The following is a 20,182-nucleotide window of genomic DNA, read 5'->3' as shown; positions in this document are numbered from 1 at the left end:
ACCTATTGATTCTTGAAGAATATAACTTATAAATGCTTCATGAACTTAGTTCAAATGTCGTACCCCACCAGAACCCAGAATATAAGCTTTCCTCACTCCAATGTTTGTAAACGTAAACAAACACTATATAGCCTCAATATGGTTAAGACTATAATTTTGATTTCATGGATGGTCAGTCCTTGCATCCTTAGCCCTGCCTATAAATTTGAGAGTGGCTACATTTCTCCAGCCCTATCCCTCAACTTTTTACCGAAACGGTGAGGTCGCGTTGTTTCAACTGCTGAGTGACGCTTTAAGTAAATGTTTATTTCATGAATGTACACTGTACATTTCTCTCAAATTTTGTGCACAAATGTGTTTCCATCCTGTTCGTGAGTATTTCATATTTGCCATGATAACCCATCCACCTGACAGGTGTGGCATATCAAGAAGCTGATTAAATAGCATGATCATTACACAGATGAAACTTGTGCTGGGGACAATAAAAGGCCACTCTAAAATGTGTAGTTTTGTCACACAACACAATGCCACAGATGTCTCAAGTTGAGGGAGGGTGAATTTGGCTTGCTGACTGCAGGAATGTCCACCAGAGCTTTTGCCAGAGAATTGAATGCTCATTTCTCTACCATAAGCTGCCACCAACGTTGTTTTAGAGAATTTAGCAGTACGTCCAACCGGCCTTACAACCACAAACCACGTGTCTGGTCTTGTGTGGGTGAGCAGTTTGCTGATGTCAATGAGTGCCCCATGGTGTGGGGTTATGGTATGGACAGGTATAAGCTACTGACAATGAACACAATTGCATTTTATCAATGGCATTTTAAATACCAACAGGCTGACCTCTGTCATCGGGTGAACAGTGTTTCCGACCCATTGTACTCCACCTTTGCCTCCCGAGCCCATTGGGGAGTTGCAGCGATGAGACAAGATGGAGATCCTCTGAGGCTGGGAGGGATCCAAATTGTGGATTTAAAAGAACATGAATCATCAGCATAAAATGACACCTTTTGTTTTTAAGCCCTGGATTTCTAGCCCATTGATATTATTGTTGGATCTGATTTTAATAGCTAAAATTGAGGGCCATAATAAATAGATATGCCGATAATGGACAACCTTGTTTTACTCCTCTTGACAGTTGAATTCTTTCTAATAGCCATTATTTACTATTTTACACCTAGAGTTACTATACATAACTTCAACCCATTGTATAAGAGATTCCCCAAAATGTAAATATTCCAGGCATTTATATATACAGTGGGGCAAAAAAGTATTTAGTCAGCCACCAATTGTGCAAGTTCTCCCACTTAAAAAGATGAGAGAGGCCTGTAATTTTCATCATAGGTACACAATTGGTTGCTGATAAAATACTTTTTTGCCCAACTGTAAATTCAAATTGTACTTTATCAAAAGTCCGCTATGAATACCAGGTCTGGTTTCCCATATTTTTCATAGTGTTCTATTATTTGGAGTACTTGTCTTACATTAGAGATAATATACATCCATGTAAAAACAACCTGTCTGATTTAGGATGAATAATATCCGACATACCTTTTTAATTCTATGCAACACTTCTCATTGACCCCAACACACTCACCTTAGATTGTACTTCTTTATTAAAAATTGATCTCTAATGAAGTATATTATTTATCTTTAGTCTCTCCTAATGGTATATACAGTGTATTCGGAAAGTATTCAGACCCCTTAGCTGCTTCCACATTTTGTTACCTTACAGCCTTATTCCAAAATGGATGAAGTTGTTTTTTTCTGTCATCAATCTACACGCAATATCCCATAACAAAAATTGATTTTTAGAAATGTTTGCACATTTATTATGAGACTCGAAATTGAGCTCATCCTGTTTCCATTTATCAACCGTGAGATGTTTCTACAACTTTATTGGATTCCACCTGTGGTAAATTCAATTGATTGGACATGATTTGGAAAGATACACACCTGTCTATATAAGGTCCCAGAGTTTACAGGGCATGTCAGAGCAAAAACTAAGCCATGAGGTTGAAGGAATTGTCTGTAGAGCTTCGAGACAGGATTGTGTCAAGGCACAGATCTTGGGAAGTGTACAAAAAAATAGAGTGGCCAGATGGAAGCCACTCCTCAGTGAAAGGCACATGACAGCCCGCTTGGAGTTTGCCAAAAGGCAGCTAAAGGACTCTCAGACCATGAGAAACGAGATAATTTGGTCTGAAGAAACCAAGCTTGAACTCTGTAGTCTGAATGCCAAGTGTCACGTCTGGAGGAAACCTAGCACCATCCCTACAGTGGAGCATGTTGGTGGTAGCATGCTTTGGGGATGTTTTTCAGTGGCAGGGACTGGGAGACTAGTCAGGATCGAGGGAAACATAAACGGAGCAAAGTATAGAGCAATCCTTGATGAAAACCTGTGCCAGGGCGCTCAGGACCTCAGACTGGGCCTAAGGTTCACATTCCAACAGGAGTAGCACAGATGGAGCCCGGACTAGAACCCGATCAAACACCTCTGGAGAGACCTTAAATTAGCTGTGCAGCGACACTTCCCATTCAACCTGACAGCGCTTGAGAGAATCTGCAGAGAAGAATGGCAGAAACTCTCCAAATACAGGTGTGCCAAGCTTGTAGCGTCATACTCAAGAAGACTCGATGCTGTAGTCGCTGACAAAGGTGCTTCAACAAAGTACTGAGTAAAGGTTATGAATACTTACTCTACCGTTCAAAGGTTTATGGTCACCTAGAAATGTCCTTGTTTTTTAAAAGAAAGCACATTTTTTTGTCCATTAAAATAACATCAAATTGATCAGAAATACAGTGTAGACATTGTTAATATTGTAAATGACTATTGTAGCTGGAAACAGCTTTTCTTAATGGAATATCTACAGACCTATATCCATTCTGCCCTGCCTATCTAAATCGACCTGGCCAAGGCTTTTAACTCTGTCAATCACCGTATTCTTATCGGCAGACTCAATAGCCTTGGTTTTTCTGACGACTGCCTCGCCTGGTTCACCAACTACTTTGCAGGCAGAGTTCAGTGTGTCAAATCTGAGGGCATGTTGTCCGGACCTCTGGCAGTCTCTATGGGGGTACCACAGGGTTCAATTCTCGGGCCGAATCTTTTCTCTGTATATATCAATGATGTCGCTCTTGCTGCGAGCGATTCCCTGATCCACCTCTATGCAGACGACACCATTCTGTATACTTTTGGCCCTTCCTTGGACACTGTGCTAACTAACCTCCAAACAAGCTTCAATGCCATACAACACTTCTTCCGTGGCCACCAACTGCTCTTAAACGCTAGTAAAACCAAATGCATGCTTGTCAACCGTTCGCTGCCCTCACCCGCCCGCCCAACTAGCATCACCACCCTGGACGGTTCCAACCTAGAATATGTGGACAACTATAAATACCTAGGTGTCTGGCTAGACTGGAAACTCTCCTTCCAGACTCATATTAAACATCTCCAATCCAAAATCAAATCTAGAATCGGCTTTCTATTTCGCAACAAAGCTTCCTTCACTCACGCGGCCAAACTTACCCTAGTAAAATTAACTATCCTACCGATCCTCGACTTCGGCGATGTCATCTACAAAATAGCTTCCAACACCCTACTCAGCAAGCTGGAAGCAGTCTATCACAGTGCCATCCATTTTGTTACCAAATCACCTTATACCACCCACCACTGCAACCTGTATGCTCTAATCAGCTGGCCCTCGCTACATATTCGTCGCCAGACCCACTGGCTCCAGGTCATCTATAAGTCTATGCTAGGTAAAGCTCCGCCTTATCTCAGTTCACTGGTCACGATAACAACACCCACCCGTAGCACACGTTCCAGCAGGTATATCTCACTGATCATCCCCAAAGCCAATACCTCATTTCCTTCCAGTTCTCTGCTGCCAGTGACTGGAACAAATTGCAAAAATCGCTGAAGTTGGAGACTTTTATTTCCCTCACCAACTTTAAACATCAACTATCTGAGCAGCTAACCGATCACTGCAGCTGTACATAGTCCATCTGTAAATAGCCCATCCAATCTACCTACCTCATCCCCATACTGTTATCATATTATTTACTTTTCTGCTCTTTTGCACACCAGTATCTCTACTTGCACATCATCATCTGCTCATTTATCGCTCCAGTGTTAATCTGCTAAATTGTAATTATTCGCTCCTATGGCCTATTTATTGCCTACCTCCTCATGCCTTTTGCACACACTGTATATAGACTTTATTTTCTCTACTGTGTCATTGACTTGTTTATTGTTTACTCCATGTGTAACTTTGTGTTGTTGTCTGTGTCACACTGCTTTGCTTTAACTTGACCAGGTCGCAGTTGCAAATGAAAACTTGTTCTCAACTAGCCTACCTGGTTAAATAAATAAAGGCGAAATAAAAAATACATAAATTGGCATACAGAGGCCCATTGTCAGCAACCATCACTCCTGTGTTCCAATGGCACGATATGTTAGCTAATCCAAGTTTATCATTTTAAAAGGCTGATTGATCATTAGAAAACCCTTTTGCAGTTATGTTAGCACAGCTGAAAACTGTTGTTCTGATTAAAGAAGCAACAAAACTGGCCTTCTTTAGACTAGTTGAGTTTTTGGAGCATCGGCATTTGTGGGTTTGATTACAAGCTCAAAATAGCCAGAAACAAAAAACTTTCTTGTGAAACTCGTCAGTCTATTCTTGTTCTGATAAATGAAGGCTATTCCATGTGAGAAATTGCTAATAAGCTGAAGATCTCTTGGAATGCTGTGTACTACTCCCTTCACAGAACAGCGCAAACTAGCTCTAACCAGAATAGAGTGGGAGGCCCCGGTGCACAACTGAGCAAGAGGACAAGTACATTAGAGTGTCTAGTTTGAGAAACAGACGCCTCACAAGTCCTCAACTGGCAGTTTCATTAAATAGTACATGCATAACATCAGTCTCAATGTCAACAGCGAAGACACGACTCCGAGATATTGGCCTTCTAAGCAGAGTTGCAAAGAAAAAGCCATATCTCAGACTGGCCAATAAAAAGAAAATATTAAGATGGGCAAAAGAACACAGACACTGGACAGAGTAAGATTGGAAAAAAATTGTTATGGACAGATTAATCTCAGTTTGAAGTGTTCGGATTAGTGAGATGCAGATAAAATGAAAAGATGCTGGAGGCAATGTGATGGTCTTGGGATGCTTTGGTGGTGGTAAAGTGGGAGATTTGTACAGGGTAAAAGGGATCTTGAAGAAGGAAGGCTGTCACTCCATTTTGCAACGCCGTGCCATACCCTGCGCGATGGCTCTTAATTGTAGCCAATTTCCTACTACAATAGGACAATGACCCAAAGCCCAGCTTCAAACTATGCAAGAACTATTTAGGGAAGAAGCAGCCAGTTGGTATTCTGTCTATAATGGGTGGCCATAATAGTCACCGGATCTCAACCCTTATTGAGCTGTTGTGGGAGCAGTTTGACCATAAGAAGTGCCCATCAAGCCAATCTAACTTGTGGGAAGTGAAATCTCTAAGTGAAATCTCTTCAGATTATCTCAACAAATTGACAACTAGAATGCCAAAGGTCTGCAAGGCTGTAATTGCTGCAAATGGAGGATTCTTTGACGAAAGCAACATTTGAAGGACACTTATTTCAATTAAAAATCGTTATTTATTACCTTGTCAACGTCTTGACTATATTTCCTATTGATTTTGTGACTCATTTCATGTATGTTTTCATGGAAAAAAAGATTTCGAAGTGACCCCAAACTTTTGAACAGTAGTGTATATAATTTTTTCTAAATGAGAAAACTTATTTCAGAATCGTTTTGGTAGTGACTTGCATTTTTTTATATGAGCGCTATAGCATTTTCAGCTGAGCAAGACTAGCGGCAGCCAGGGAAAGTGGTTTCTGTGAGAGTACAGGGGGCAGTTACCCGGGGGGGGGGGGGGCTAGTTACCCTGTTCAATGTGCACATGGCATTTACCTCCTCTACTTGACTTGTTATTGATTCTATTCTGTGGGGTCAAAGTAAAAAAATGTGGGTGAATGACTAAACAGCTGTGGTGCAAACTATGAACAAGTTGTAGATCCTGAAAATCTGAAATAACTATTTTAAACAATACCTGTTTACTGTCACTTGGCAATAATAATTATTCATAGCTTATACAGTTACTTGATGTTTCAAGTGCAGCTTTGCAATTCATTCATCTTGATGTTATTGAGAGGTTGTTTCCATTCAGATTGCATGCTATTGTCCCTTTCACATTGAAATAACAGCGCTATTCTTTCCTGTGTCAGTGTTGGTCCTCTGTCTGTCAGCAGCTCTGCTTGGCAGACCTATTTCACACACAATTGGACTGTTATTTAATTGCCTGTGAAAGAAAGGGAGAAAAATACCTGATATTTTAAATTAGCCTTGGATAAAGAGCATCAGTAAAGCTTTGTTATAACGTTGACTTCTCCTTCCCTATCACCATCAATCCCTGGTTACAAGCAATGAGCCATTTGCCATTACAAAGCTTGTTAGGAATGTCCAGGCTGTGTAATTACCTGTGTCAACGGCAATGATTGTCTCCGGTGTCAGCTGATTCGTCACTACATAATCTTATAGGTTGAAACGTTTAAGAAAAACTTGGAAGGTGTATACATTGAAAATGTTTGTCAAATGTTCTTGAAAGATTGACATGGCTTGAAAAAACTCCTTTACATCCAGAATGTGCATAATGCTGTCTTGCAATAACAAACACTTTGACAGCCCTCTTCAAGTACATATTTTTCGTATAATGTTATTTATAAAATGTTTGGCTTTGGGATGAATTCTACAACTGAGTTTCACCATCGAATTCGGTCAATGTTGGTATTGCACACGGACCCACTTTTTTTTTTTTATGTATTAGGGGGAGGCTGAGTTTGGTGCAAGCCACAACATCCCCCAGACAGCTAACAACTGACTCCACGTCCACAGCTGTCCTTTACAGTTCCCCGTGGCGCAAATATTTAAGTCGCAATATTTTGCTAATATAAAAACGTTATTTAATATATCTGGCTCGACGAAACTCACGCTAAATTGCTGTTTTTCTGTCATTTACGCAGAGATATTAATGATGAGGTAAGTGCTTCCGGTCGCCATACTTGTGGTGCTTAACAATAGCAGCAGCACAGATAGAACAAGGACCGATTTCTAAATATATTTGGCAGAAGTGTGCAGAAATTGTATGGCATTGACCTACTTGTGTTCCTTATTGTGGATAGCTATTTATGTGTAAAACAAAAAATGTCGAAACGACATCATTTGGGAGGTTGTTATTCATCGAGTGAAAAGAGTCTTCTGGTGGGTGTGTATAGGGAATAATAGGGAGAGGATCCTTTGTTTTCGTGTTTGATGGGCACTGCAGTGCAGGAGTTCTTTTGGGCTACAGCTAACGTCGCTCGCATGCTATCTAAGCTAGATAAAATGTAAATGGCGAATGGACAAAACGTCCAGGGACTTGCATGCGGCGGAAAAGTATTCTAGCCTAGTTACGTTAGTTAGCTAGTCTTTTAAATAAACACGCAGTGTAAGCTAACATAGCTAGGAAGCTCCTAAACCAGGCTAACGTTACCGAACAGTGCAAAAGCTGCATCATGCATGCACGTGGGTAGCCTCCTGCACGTGGCTATAAGGTAGGTAGGTAACTTAGGTATGTAGCTAGCTAGTTAGCGTCCAGTCAGTAGTATTGCTAATGCTAACTAGACCGCTATCATGCCAAGTTTAATAATGTTAACTAGTTATATTAGCTAACTATTATAGTTGTGTTTTTAAACATAAGTGGCTAGCTGACATGCTTTAGGTTTGTTTTGGTTGAAACTACCCGAAAAGCCGTCTCTGTCCATTGGGTATGCCAGCAGCATACCACCCTGCATCCCACTGCTGGCTTAATTCTGAAGCTAAGCAGGGTTGGTCCCTGGATGGGAGATGAGATGCTGCTGGAAGTGGTGTTGGAGACCCAGTAGGAGGCACCCTTTCCCTGGTCTAAAAAATATCCCAATGCCCCAGGGCAGTGATTGGGGATGTTAAACGAGTGTCTTGATTATTTTTGGCCACTAAAGATCCCATGGCACTTATTGTAAGAGTAGGGGTGTTAACCCCGGTGTCCTGGCTAAATGCCCAACTTGGCCTTCATAGCATCATGGCCACCTAATCACCCCCAGTTTACAATTGGCTCATTCATCCCCCTCCTCTCCCCTGTAACTATTCCCAAGGTCATTGCTGTAAATGAGAATGTGTTCTCAGTCAACTTACCTGGTAAAATATGGATTAAAGAAACAACACACTGTTAACTAGCTAAGTCACAGGCTTTATACATTTCTAGAATCATTTCTATAATCCCGGGCTATATAAAATGTCTCATTTTGTATATCTGATGATTCAGTTGATGTCCTCTGACAAAGTGGTGCTTTGTCAGAACAAGATTCATTCATTAAGTCCTTCGCTATAATTGGGTACTGAAATGTCAACATTCTAGGCCCATAAGAACATGACACGAGTTCTGAAGGGTCAACTGGTGTGTGTATGTATGTACCCAAGCCGACATGTCCTAGGAAATAGTGTAGTTGCTCATGACACAGGCTACATTGCTAAGACCAGTTTTTGCTTTTTGCCGATTCTTCAAATGGAGTCTTCAACATTGGTCTCATCAAAGAATGAAATCAATACTTTGGTTCTTGGGTGCAGACATGCATTGTAGCATAATAAAGATCTCGCCCCGCTACATTGCCACAACCCGTTTTAGCCTTTTGCCAGTTCATCAAATGGAGTCTTCAACATTGGTCTCATCAAAGAAGGAAATTCAATACTTTGGTTCTGGGGTGCAGGCATGTGTTGTAGCATAATTAAAAGGAAATAAAGATATCACCCATTTGTAAAAGGAAAGTGTGCCCCTTTTGACTTGATATTTTAGCCTATTAATTTCTTTATTAATGTGACCTTTGCATGCAACACTTGATTACATCCTTCTGCAGCGTGAAAGGGAAATGCGCAGTAACCTTTTCATGTTATTTGAGGAAAAGGACATGACATAGCCGAGCCGCGGCACATTGTAGAATCTGAGCCGTCCTATTTCTGTGTTGGTTGTTGGGTTCATTCCATTTTGGAATGGTGATGGGAAAAGAGAAGGGAATGGGGCCTGGCCGATATAAAAAAAAAAAAAAGCTTTGTCTCGTCTGTCACACTACTCACATTCATGCTTCGACCACAGGCGAGACCGCGACAGGGACCGCAACGAGCGGTCGAAGGACAGGAACAGAGACCGGGATGCCAAGCCCTCTGGCATGGCCCTGAACCCGGCTGTTGGCAGCGCAGGCCTCTCCCACAAGCAGACGGCCATGCAGCAGCAGATCAACCCGTTCACCAACCTGCCCCACACGCCGCGTTACTACGAGATCCTGAAGAAGAGGCTGCAGCTGCCAGTGTGGGAGTACAAGGAGCGCTTCAACGACATCCTGGGACGCCACCAGAGTTTTGTGCTCGTCGGAGAGACGGGCTCGGGCAAGACCACGCAGGTAAGCAGGACAAGGGGTAGAGGCTTTACATTCATGTGGTGAGACGGATTGTATCTATTAAATGTTCTCCAAGCAATATATCATTGTATTCACAAACAAACAGTAACACAGCCGAGAAAAGCCAACTGATAACTCAATACTGTTTCCTATGAGATGCCTTGATGCCCTCACACACTTTCCCGTTATTTTCAAATGAATCCTGCTGCTGTGACTCATCTCCTTTCCCCCATTCTTGATTTGTTGAAATGTTAAATGCAGAGTGTGTGTTTCCCTTCCCCGTAGCAAAGAGGTTGGTTGCCACTGACGGGCACTCATCCGAGCACAAGGCTAATCCGGCAGAAGAAACAGTTTCTAACTTTAGGCTGCTCTTAGCAGGTCCCCTCGTCTTTTGAACAGTGAGCAGGGGATCCCCACCGGGAGTGCCTATCAGCAGAAAGCTGGCAGACTGTCTAATACAAGCTATCATCTCAACTTCTCTGGAGCTCGCAGTTGATTATCAGAGAGTGGAAGTGATCGGGGATGGTGGCATGGGGTTGACAGACAGTATCTGGCCGTTTTATTCTTTGCTCTCCAAAACATCCATGCTGTCATTCATTTTTTTGACTTAAAGTTGTCTTCAGTGCCATTTTATAAAGCGCTTTTGATTGGTATTGGTTTGGTTGCTGATTTGTGGAAGGTCAAGGGATTCTAAAAGTGAGTGTGGTTGAGTAACTTCTTCCTCTCGCTATCTCCCCCCCTCTCTCCTCAGATCCCCCAGTGGTGTGTGGACATGGTGAAGGGGTTGGGCGGACCTAAGAAGGCAGTGGCCTGTACCCAGCCCAGGAGGGTGGCAGCCATGAGCGTGGCCCAGAGGGTGGCCGACGAGATGGACGTCATGCTGGGCCAGGAGGTCGGTTACTCCATTCGATTCGAGGACTGCAGCTCGGCCAAGACCTTCCTCAAGTAAGTGCCAGTCTCTACTGAAGTTGAAAAGCCAAAGATACTGTTTTATTTCACTAGGGTTCAGTTGGGCGCTTCGAAGGATATGTTTTCCGTTGAAAAATGTATTGCTATCTGAACATTTGGCATGTTCAGATAGTATCTCCCTATTTTTTACTGTTAGAAAAAAAAGTTAGATTTCAAATATTCTTTACAAGAGAGAACTGGCTGATTTGGCAGTACACAGTTAGCAGTTAAATTGTTTGACGAAAATGTCCACTTTAAAGACTTACCCGTTGTGTTTCCTCCCTCGGTGCAGGTACATGACAGACGGTATGTTGCTGCGGGAGGCCATGAATGACCCTCTGCTGGAGCGCTACGGCGTCGTCATCCTGGATGAGGCCCACGAGAGAACGCTTGCCACAGACATCCTCATGGGCGTCCTCAAAGAGGTGGTCCGACAGAGGTCAGACCTCAAGGTACACGTCAAATCCTCATACCCCTGGGTGCAATGTACTGAACCTTGCAGGTAGAGATGTCCTGAACAGAGCTGACCTTATTTGTACTTGACTCTACTTGTCAGAGGAGCATGTCAGTTCTATGGTGTGTTTCTATCTAAATGTTTCCTAACTTTGTGCACCTCTTGAAAGTGATCTGATCCGTGCCAGTTGAATGCAACCCCGGCCTTGCCAAGTTTCCTCTCACCAGTCTGCATTCCACAGCATCTCATAGAGTCATGCCACAGAGTTTCTAAATCCAAAGGTGGGAATAACATTTTTATGGTTTGAGAAGTCAGTGAGAGAAGTGAAAAATTCTTCCTTATTTGTTCATTTTCTTGATTTCTAATGGATTTCTAAGCCAGTGTCTCAAGTAGCTGAACCTGTCGTTACTACAACCTTGTGAAAGTGACAAACTGACACATTTTCATTTTAATCAAAAACAACTTTATATTGTAAGAGTGCGTTTGATTTCATGGCCACAGTTAGACACAACCTGCATACCTATGACGTGTTTCTGCGCATGAGCTTAGCTAACTAACGTCACCATGACATCGTCTACAAGGGATCAGGGATTTCTATTGGAGAAGCAGTTTCTGTTGTGTTCTTTACTGCTTCTCAAAGCCCTGTACCGTCTGATCCTCATGTGTTCTCCTCAGCTCACTCTCCTAGACTCAAATCCTACCTCTGACCTAGTCCTCTATCCTTCATGAGAGCCTGCCTCTCTGTGTGCACACACCTGGTTGTGTACACACACACTCAATTATTACCCCCCCCCCTCCTAAAAAGCCTTAGTGTGGAAGTCTCTCCACGGGCTGACTGCTATGTGTCTATTGAGGAAAAGACAAACGTCAGCCATTCAGCTCAGAAATGCACGGCGAGTCTCCTCTGCGGCAGCACTGAGATTGCTGCCCGGGTCAGCCCATTTAAGAGAATCAGACAGGGATGGGTGGGGTGGGGGTTCAGTTTTTATAGACCGAATGTGCCGGACACAATTCTCATAAAACAGATGGGTAATGACTTGTTGTTGTCAGGGACGGCATCAAAGGTTACACACATGTTCACAGACTTTTAAATAAGGTCTAGGTTAGTGGCAATGATCGTACCGGCCCTGCTCATGTCCCTCTTCCCAGTCTCCCTCCTCTCCCAAATTTGAAGTGTAATTTGCCTTGATTAAGAGGAATTATAATGTCTTGTTATGCGTAAAGCGAAGTAGCGCATAGACCGTGGACCGAAATATTTGAGAGTGAAAATGGGAGAGCAGAGAGGTGCGCCGCCCACCATCAGAATTTTAATGTGCTTAATGGGCCCTAGGGGAGAACATGGTGTGCCCGCGAGACTTATCCGGGCAGTGAGCGTTGTGATCCTCATGGGTCAGGGGCTCTGTCCTCCTGTGATATGTCCACCATTTTGTTTCCTCTCACTTGGCCAGGGTCCAATCTACACTCTCTTTCTGTCTCACACCCACTTCCTATTCTCCTGCATAGAGGGTATATATTATGTTTCCTATTTCTTTCTTTTTTAATGCATTTTGCCTTCATTATGGGGTATTTGTGTGTAGATTGATGATCATTATTGTTTATTTAGTCCAGGGGTCTGAATACTTTCCCAATGTATTGTATGTTCTATGTCCTAGGCCTTATCCATTTCATCAGTCACATGTGTTAACTATCACTCTTAACTACCCTGTGGTGAGACTACACCAGACCCTACCATTCGTCAACTTCTAAATACTCCTACCTTAACCTTTATCTACCTACGCTATACTATCGCTGCTGTCCCCTGGTTATATGTAAGCTCCTCTCTTCACAGTATTGCTCCTGCTAAAAGCTGCTGTTTCGGGTTGCCCTTAGACACTGATCTAAGATAACGCTAATCAGAATCTGAACCATTAGGCCAAAATATAATCTAGAACTCTGATCAGTGTCTAGGGGCAACGAAATCCTATAGCATCATATAACCCCATCGGCAGCCATTTTCTCTTCCCAGTCCACCTCTCAACACCCTGTCCTTTGTCTCATCAGGTCATCGTCATGAGCGCCACGCTGGATGCCGGCAAGTTCCAGGTGTACTTTGACAGCTGTCCGCTGCTGACCATCCCGGGACGCACGCACCCGGTAGAGATCTTCTACACGCCGGAACCTGAGAGGGACTACCTGGAGGCAGCCATCCGCACCGTTATTCAGATCCACATGTGTGAAGAGGAGGAGGGCGACTGTCTGCTCTTCCTCACTGGACAAGAGGTAGGCCCTTTTCTGCCACCATTCCAGCTTTTCACACGCGCACAACTGAGATGATCAATGCTTAGATGAAGAGAGGTATTGAATGCATGTGGCCTTTCCTGTTTGGAACATTACCCTGGTAAGAGGGAAAAAAAGACAATGTCCCAGATTTTGCCTGCCCCATGAATCCTTGAAATTTCACTCCTAAAAATGTTGTATACTAATGTGTAATGGAGGGCGAGGTTTATGCCCATAATGATGAATTTGGTCACAGCTGGGCGGGCGCACGCCTGCCTGCCTTCCCCCAGAAACATCTGTCTGCCTCCCAGTTCACGAGTGGGAGAGGCAGCCCGTCTCAGGGCTCAGCAGTGCCACACTATTATTCTCACCATTCTCTCACTACGTAATGTAACAGTTCGTGTAGCTTATGGTTGTGACATGAGAACTAATTAAGTGAGGTTTGTATGATTGCAACCCTAGACTGAGTTTAAAGGGATACTTTAAACCCTTTATCTACTTCCTCAGAGTCAGATTAACTTGTGGATACCAATTGTATGTCTGGGCTCCCAAGTGGTGCAGCGGTCAAAGGCATTGCATCTCCGTGCAAGAGGCGTCACTACAGTCCCTGGTTCGAATCCAGGGTGAATCATATCCGGCCGTGATTGGGGTCCCAATTGGCCCAGCGTCGTCTGGGTTTGGCCGGGGGAAAGGCACTCATTGTAAATAATAATTTGTTCTAAACTGACTTGCCTAGGTAAATGGAAAAAAGATGTCACTGTGTCCAGTTTAAACGATGTCAAGAGGTAGTTTTGCGAGCCAAGGCTAACTAGCAATAGCACAATGACTGCTTTGAGGACAATACAGTGCCACTGACACGGCCCGCAACCAAAATATGCGGACTCTCCTTCACTGCAGCCGACGTGAGGAAAACATTTAAACGTGTTAACCCTCGCAAGGCTGCAGGACCGGATGGCATCCTCAGCCGCGCCCTCAGAGCATGCGCAGACCAGCTGGCTGGTGTGTTTACGGGCATATTCAATCAATCCCTATCCCAGTCTGTTGTTCCCACATGCTTCAAGGGGGCCACCATTGTTCCTGTTCCCAAGAAAGCTAAGGTAACTGAGCTAAACGACTACCGCCCCGTAGCACTCACTTCCGTCATCATGAAGTGCTTTGAGAGACTAGTCAAGGACCATATCACCTCCACCCTACCTGACACCCTAGACCCACTCCAATTTGCTTACCGTCCAAATAGGTACACAGATGATGGAATCTCAACCACACTGCACAGTGTCCTAACCCATCTGGACAAGAGGAATACCTATGTGAGAGTGCTGTTCATCGACTACAGCTCGGCATTTAACACCATAGTGCCCTCCAAGCTCGTCATCAAGCTCGAGACCCTGGGTCTCGACCCCGCCCTGTGCAACTGGGTACTGGACTTCCTGACGGGCCGCCCCCAGGTGGTGAGGGTAGGCAACAACATCTCCACTCCGCTGATCCTCAACACCGGGGCCCCACAAGGGTGCGTTCTGAGCCCTCTCCTGTACTCCCTGTTCACCCACGACTGTGTGGCCACGCACGCCTCTAACTCAATCATCAAGTTTGCGGACGACACAACAGTGGTAGGCTTGATTACCAACAACGATGAGACGGCCTACAGGGAGGAGGTGAGGGCCCTCGAGTGTGGTGTCAGGAAAATAACCTCACACTCAACGTCAACAAAACTAAGAAGATGATTGTGGATTTCAGGAAACAGCAGAGGGAACACCCCCCTATCCACATCGATGGAACAGTAGTGGAGAAGGTAGTAAGTTTTAAGTTCCTTGGCGTACACATCACAGACAAACTGAATTGGTCCACCCACACAGACAGCGTTGTGAAGAAGGCGCAGCAGCGCCTCTTCAACCTCAGGAGGCTGAAGAAATTTGGCTTGTCACCAAAAGCACTCACAAACTTCTACAGATGCACAATCGAGAGCATCCTGTCGGGCTGTATCACCGCCTGGTACGGCAACTGCTCCGCCCACAACCGTAAGGCTCTCCAGAGGGTAGTGAGGTCTGCACAACGCATCACCGGGGGCAAACTACCTGCCCTCCAGGACACCTACACCACCCGAGCCACTGCCTGTTCACCCCGCTATCATCCAGAAGGCGAGGTCAGTACAGGTGCATCAAAGCTGGGACCGAGAGACTGAAAAACAGCTTCTATCTCAAGGCCATCAGACTGTTAAACAGCCACCACTAACATTGAGTGGCTGCTGCCAACACACTGACTCAACTCCAGCCACTTTAATAATGGGAATTGATGGGAAATTATGTAAAATATATCACTAGCCACTTTAAACAATGCTACCTAATATAATGTTTACATACGCTACATTATTCATCTCATATGTATACGTATATACTGTACTCTATATCATCTACTGCATCTTTATGTAATACATGTATCACTAGCCACTTTAACTATGCCACTTTGTTTACATACTCATCTCATGTATATACTGTACTTAATACCATCTACTGTATCTTGCCTATGCCGCTCTGTACCATCACTCATTCATATATCTTTATGTACATATTCTTTATCCCCTTACACTTGTGTCTATAAGGTAGTAGTTTTGGAATTGTTAGCTAGATTACTTGTTGGTTATTACTGCATTGTCGGAACTAGAAGCACAAGCATGTCGCTACACTCTCACTAACATCTGCTAACCATGTGTATGTGACAAATAAAATTTGATTTGATTTTGACTGGAAGTCTATGGGAACAGTTAGTTAGAAATTGCACTAACGCTACTTAGCAACTTCCTTCAAACTGCATGCAGAGAAATAGAAATGGTATGCACAAGTTCATCTGACTGGGGAAGTAGGCTAGATAAATCTCTAAGTATCCTTCGTGACCGAGCGTGAATGTTAATGTGCCTGGAGCTTCTCATTTTGAATGTATGGATTCCCTTACGTTAGCGCCACGTCATCATCCAGCGTAGCCATCTTTAAACATAAATCATATCTGCCGAGGGCTCACCCAGTCAGATAATATGGCAGCCTATTCATTAACGACAGTCATTTGTCATTCATCGGCGTGATGGCACTACTGCGCATCTACATCCGTTTTTATTTGCAGATGCCGGATCAATGCCTGGTTCGTTATGGTAGGGATGAAGTCACAGAGGAGCATTGTATTTGAAGTGGTATCCTTCAAGGGGCTGGTAGATTAGATTAGTGGTGTTCCAGCCACTCAGACAGCCAGGGAACAGCATTGGCCTCCCCTCGTTGAATGTGCAGAGGAGAACAGAATATTTGTGGGAAATGCGTTAAACATTGATACGTCTCTTGCTGAGTATCCACCCCCATTGCCACCTCCCCTAGCTCAATAACGCTGAACGCGTCAGGGTGTCAAGCTGCCGAGGCAAAGCAAGCAGTGCAGTCAGCGAGCACTCCCACGGTGAGTTCATTAACACTTTCCTAATTGGGTTAAAGAAGTCAATGTGAGGTAGCTCTGGAGGAGATGGGCGTTAAAATAGTGCCTCCCCGGAGCGCATCTCAACCTCTCGTCGTCCCGCAACTTTGATGTTGACTAATGATCGGGTACGCAGATCTGCAACGTCTTTGAGGTAAAGCTGTTTTCATTTATGACAAATGAAAAGCGAAGGGGGCGGGTTCCTTTCCCTCCCAAGTATTTGGGGGTGATTGTCCCTGCCGCGAACCATTAAAAAACAGACAAACTCAAAACTCCCCAAAAAAGAGAGGCAAAACTTATCACAGCTGCCTCGCCCTGATAAGTCCCACCATTTAAGCTGCCCCCCCAGCGGTTCACTTCAAAACGTAAAGATTCGCCCGGGCCTCTGCTAATTAAGTGGACCGAGGCGAGTGCCTAATTGAGTCTGGTTAGGTGCCTGGTGCTCCACCGCATCGCTCCTGGGGTCGCGTGGGCCGGCTGGTGTGCAGGTTCTCACAGTTGGCTGGCCGCCCCGCTGTGCACGCGCTCCATTTCTCTTTGGGCACTGGCACACCAGCTCAATCCTGGCGCCTTGGCAACGGCGTCCACTTTTCATGACAGCTGCTGCATCCAGAGGGTTGATGGTCTATTAATACCCAGGCTAATTTTACCAATCTATTCATTACTCTTTTCCACTCTAACTTGTCAACGTGTTGATTACATGGCCATCGGTGGGATGGATTTGACTTGTGTAGTGAGTGAACACAGCAGGGAAAAATTGGGCTAGGAATGCATTACTGTCTGCAAACAAAGTCCACAAACACACAAAGAGATCCTAGCTGAGGCTCCCTATGTTTTTGTGTTTTACTCAATCGGGGCAAAGCCTTGCCAGTTCTTACCCTGAGTAAAGTAAATGCCACATAAAGAGTAAACGCTCCAGGTCAAAGGAGAGCATCTGTTCTACTGGGTATTTCTAGGTTGCAGTCAGAGTCACATTGTGGCTTTGGTATCAAATATGGTTCCCATAATTTCAGAATACACCAAGCCCCTATACCCCTTCCTGCCCCAGCCCCCGTCTCCTTCGCACTCCAATAAAAAATGTATTTTAATCTGTAAGTGCTAATTGTCACGTGACCCCGAAACAAACTATAGAAGGAGCTGCACAGTTCCCTAGGGCCTGAAGGTGGAGCAACAGCACAGGCTGTGACCGTTTTACATGTTGGTGTTCTTGTTTAAAAGGAAGATTGCAGAATTAGGTTTCTTTTAAACATTCTGACTGGTTTCATCCTTCCAACTAAAAGTCCCAATACGACATATCAATTTTAAGCGTTTCGGACAAGTGATGTCAAGAGGAGGACACAACAGGAGTGAAGCCACTGTCCACATAAGACGGTAAAGACCCACATCATAGAGTCGTCATTGTTTTTGAAAAAATATTTTTGGCACTCTGAATAAAGCCAACTTATCATCTGACCATATCCTGTGATTTCTTTATTCTATATCAGATAAAAAATGTTTTTTAATCACTTTTATAGTACACATGCTTTTAGCATTGCCCCTTTTACAGCCCTATTACCTACCCACAAACAGCTTTGAAACATCAACGTATTCAGATCCCTTCACTTTTTCCACATTTTGTTGCGTTACAGCCGTGTTCTAAAAATGTATTAAGTAAGACATTATCCTCATCAATCTGCACACCCCATGCTGACAAAGCAAAAACAGGTTTTTAGAAACAGGTTTTTAGAAATGTTTGCAAATTTATAAAAAACCTTTGCTATGAGACTTGAAATTGAGTGGAAATTGGTGAATCCAGTTTCCATTGATGATTCTTAAGATGTTTCTACAACTTGGGAGTCCACCTGTGGTAAATTCAATTGATTGGACATGATTTGGAAAGGCACTTGCCTGTCTATAAAAGGTCCCACAGTTGACTGTGCATGTCAGAGCAAAAACCAAACCACGAGGTTGAAGGAATTGTCCGTAGAGCCCCGAGACAGGATTGTGTCGAGGCCCAGATCTGGGGAAGGCTACCATTTTTTTTCAGCATTGAAGGTCCCCATGAAGACAGTGGCCTCCATTGTTCTTAAATGGAAGAAGTTTGGAACCACCAAGACTCTTTGGAACCATCAAACTGGGCAATCGGGGGAGAAGGGCCTTGGTCAGGGAGGTGACCAGGAACCCAATGGTCACTCTGACAGAGTTTCTGTGGAGAACCTTCCAGAAGGACAACCATCTTTGAAACACTCTACCAATCAGGCCTATTGTAGAGTGGCCAGATGGAAGCCACTCCTCAGTAAAAGGCACATGACAGCCCACTTGGAGTTTGCCAAAAGGCAGCTAAAGGACTCTCAGACCATGAGAAACCAGATTCTCTAGTCTGGTGAAATATTGAACTCTTTGGCCTGAATGCCAAGCGTCACGTCTGGAGGAAACCTGCCACCGTCCCTACGGTGAAGCATGGTGGTGGCAGCACCATGCTGTGGGGATGTTTTTCAGCTGTAGTGACTGGGAGACTAATCAGGAATGAGGGAAAGGTGAACGGAGCAAAGTACAGAGAGATCCTTGATGAAAACCTGCTCCAGATCGCTCAGGACCTCAGACTGGGACCAAGGTTTTACCTTCCAACAGGACAACAACCCTAAGCACACAGCCAAGACAACAAAGCAGTGGCTTTGGGACGAGTCTCAATGTCCTTGAGGGGCCCAGCCAGAGCATTGACTTGAACCCGATCGAACATCTTTGGAGAGACCTAAAAATAGCTTTTCAGCGAAGCTCCCCATCCAACCTGACAGAGCTTGAGAGAATTTGCAGAGAAGAATGGGAGAAACTCCCCTAATTCAGGTGTGCCAAGCTTGTAGCGTCATACCCAAGAAGTCTCAAGGCTGTAATCGCTGCCAAAGGTGCTTCAACAAAGTACTGGGTAAAGGGTCTGAATACCTATGTACATGTGCAATTTTACCAGATTTTTGCTGCTTTGTCATTATGGGGTATTGTGTGTAGATTTGATAAGGGGGGGAAACAATTCATTCCATTTTAGAATAAGGCTGTAACTTAACAAAATGTAGAATAAGTCAAGGTGTCTGAATACTTTACGAATGCACTGTATTAGCAGTTCAGCACATCAGCATTTATTGTACTGTTACACAAAATCAAAGTTAACCTTTACCATCATAGTAGACATTGAACATCTATAACCAAACTGTTGTTGGGTGATGGTAGCTATAGCTAGCCACATGCTAACCTGAGTACTAACGTTACTAGCAGTAGTAACAGTAAATCCAGGTGTAATGGCTAACACAAACATCAGCCACCATGATATCCTGCAAGTTACAGTTGAAGTCAGAAGTTTACATATACCTTAGAATGTATTTGGCTAACTCAGTTTTTCACAATTCCTGACATATAATCCTAGTAAAAATTCCGTCTTAGGTCAGTTCAGATCAACACTTTATTTTAAGAATGTGAAATGTCAGAATAATAGTAGAGAGAATTATTTATTTAAGCTTTTATTACTTTCATCACATTCCCAGTGGGTCAGAAGTTTACATACACTCAATTAATATTTGGTAGCATTGCCTTAAACTTGT

At 43.9% G+C, this 20,182-nt stretch overlaps 1 protein-coding gene across 4 annotated transcripts in view; it reads left to right on the top strand.

Moving 5' to 3' along the window:
- The first annotated feature begins 6,866 nt into the window (after positions 1-6,866).
- The window catches only part of LOC135510617 (ATP-dependent RNA helicase DHX15), a 37,931-nt gene continuing 24,615 nt past the window's right edge, over positions 6,867-20,182 (top strand). The window contains exons 1-6 of one of the 4 annotated variants that reach the window (XM_064931680.1): positions 6,867-7,293; positions 8,506-8,518; positions 9,208-9,511; positions 10,260-10,453; positions 10,749-10,908; positions 12,951-13,169. In XM_064931680.1, coding sequence (XP_064787752.1) covers positions 7,245-7,293; positions 8,506-8,518; positions 9,208-9,511; positions 10,260-10,453; positions 10,749-10,908; positions 12,951-13,169 — 939 coding nt within the window. In that variant the 5' untranslated portion in view covers positions 6,867-7,244. Of the gene's footprint in view, positions 7,302-7,321; positions 7,634-8,505; positions 8,519-9,207; positions 9,512-10,259; positions 10,454-10,748; positions 10,909-12,950; positions 13,170-20,182 lie in introns of those variants that run through there. The other 3 variants (XM_064931678.1, XM_064931679.1, XM_064931677.1) reach the window with 3 other exon arrangements.

The sequence above is a fragment of the Oncorhynchus masou genome, chromosome 23, assembly GCF_036934945.1.
Source record: "Oncorhynchus masou masou isolate Uvic2021 chromosome 23, UVic_Omas_1.1, whole genome shotgun sequence".
NCBI classification, from domain to species: domain Eukaryota; kingdom Metazoa; phylum Chordata; class Actinopteri; order Salmoniformes; family Salmonidae; genus Oncorhynchus; species Oncorhynchus masou.
Note: the sequence above shows the minus strand (reverse complement) of the source record. Positions and strands in the feature narration are given on the sequence as shown.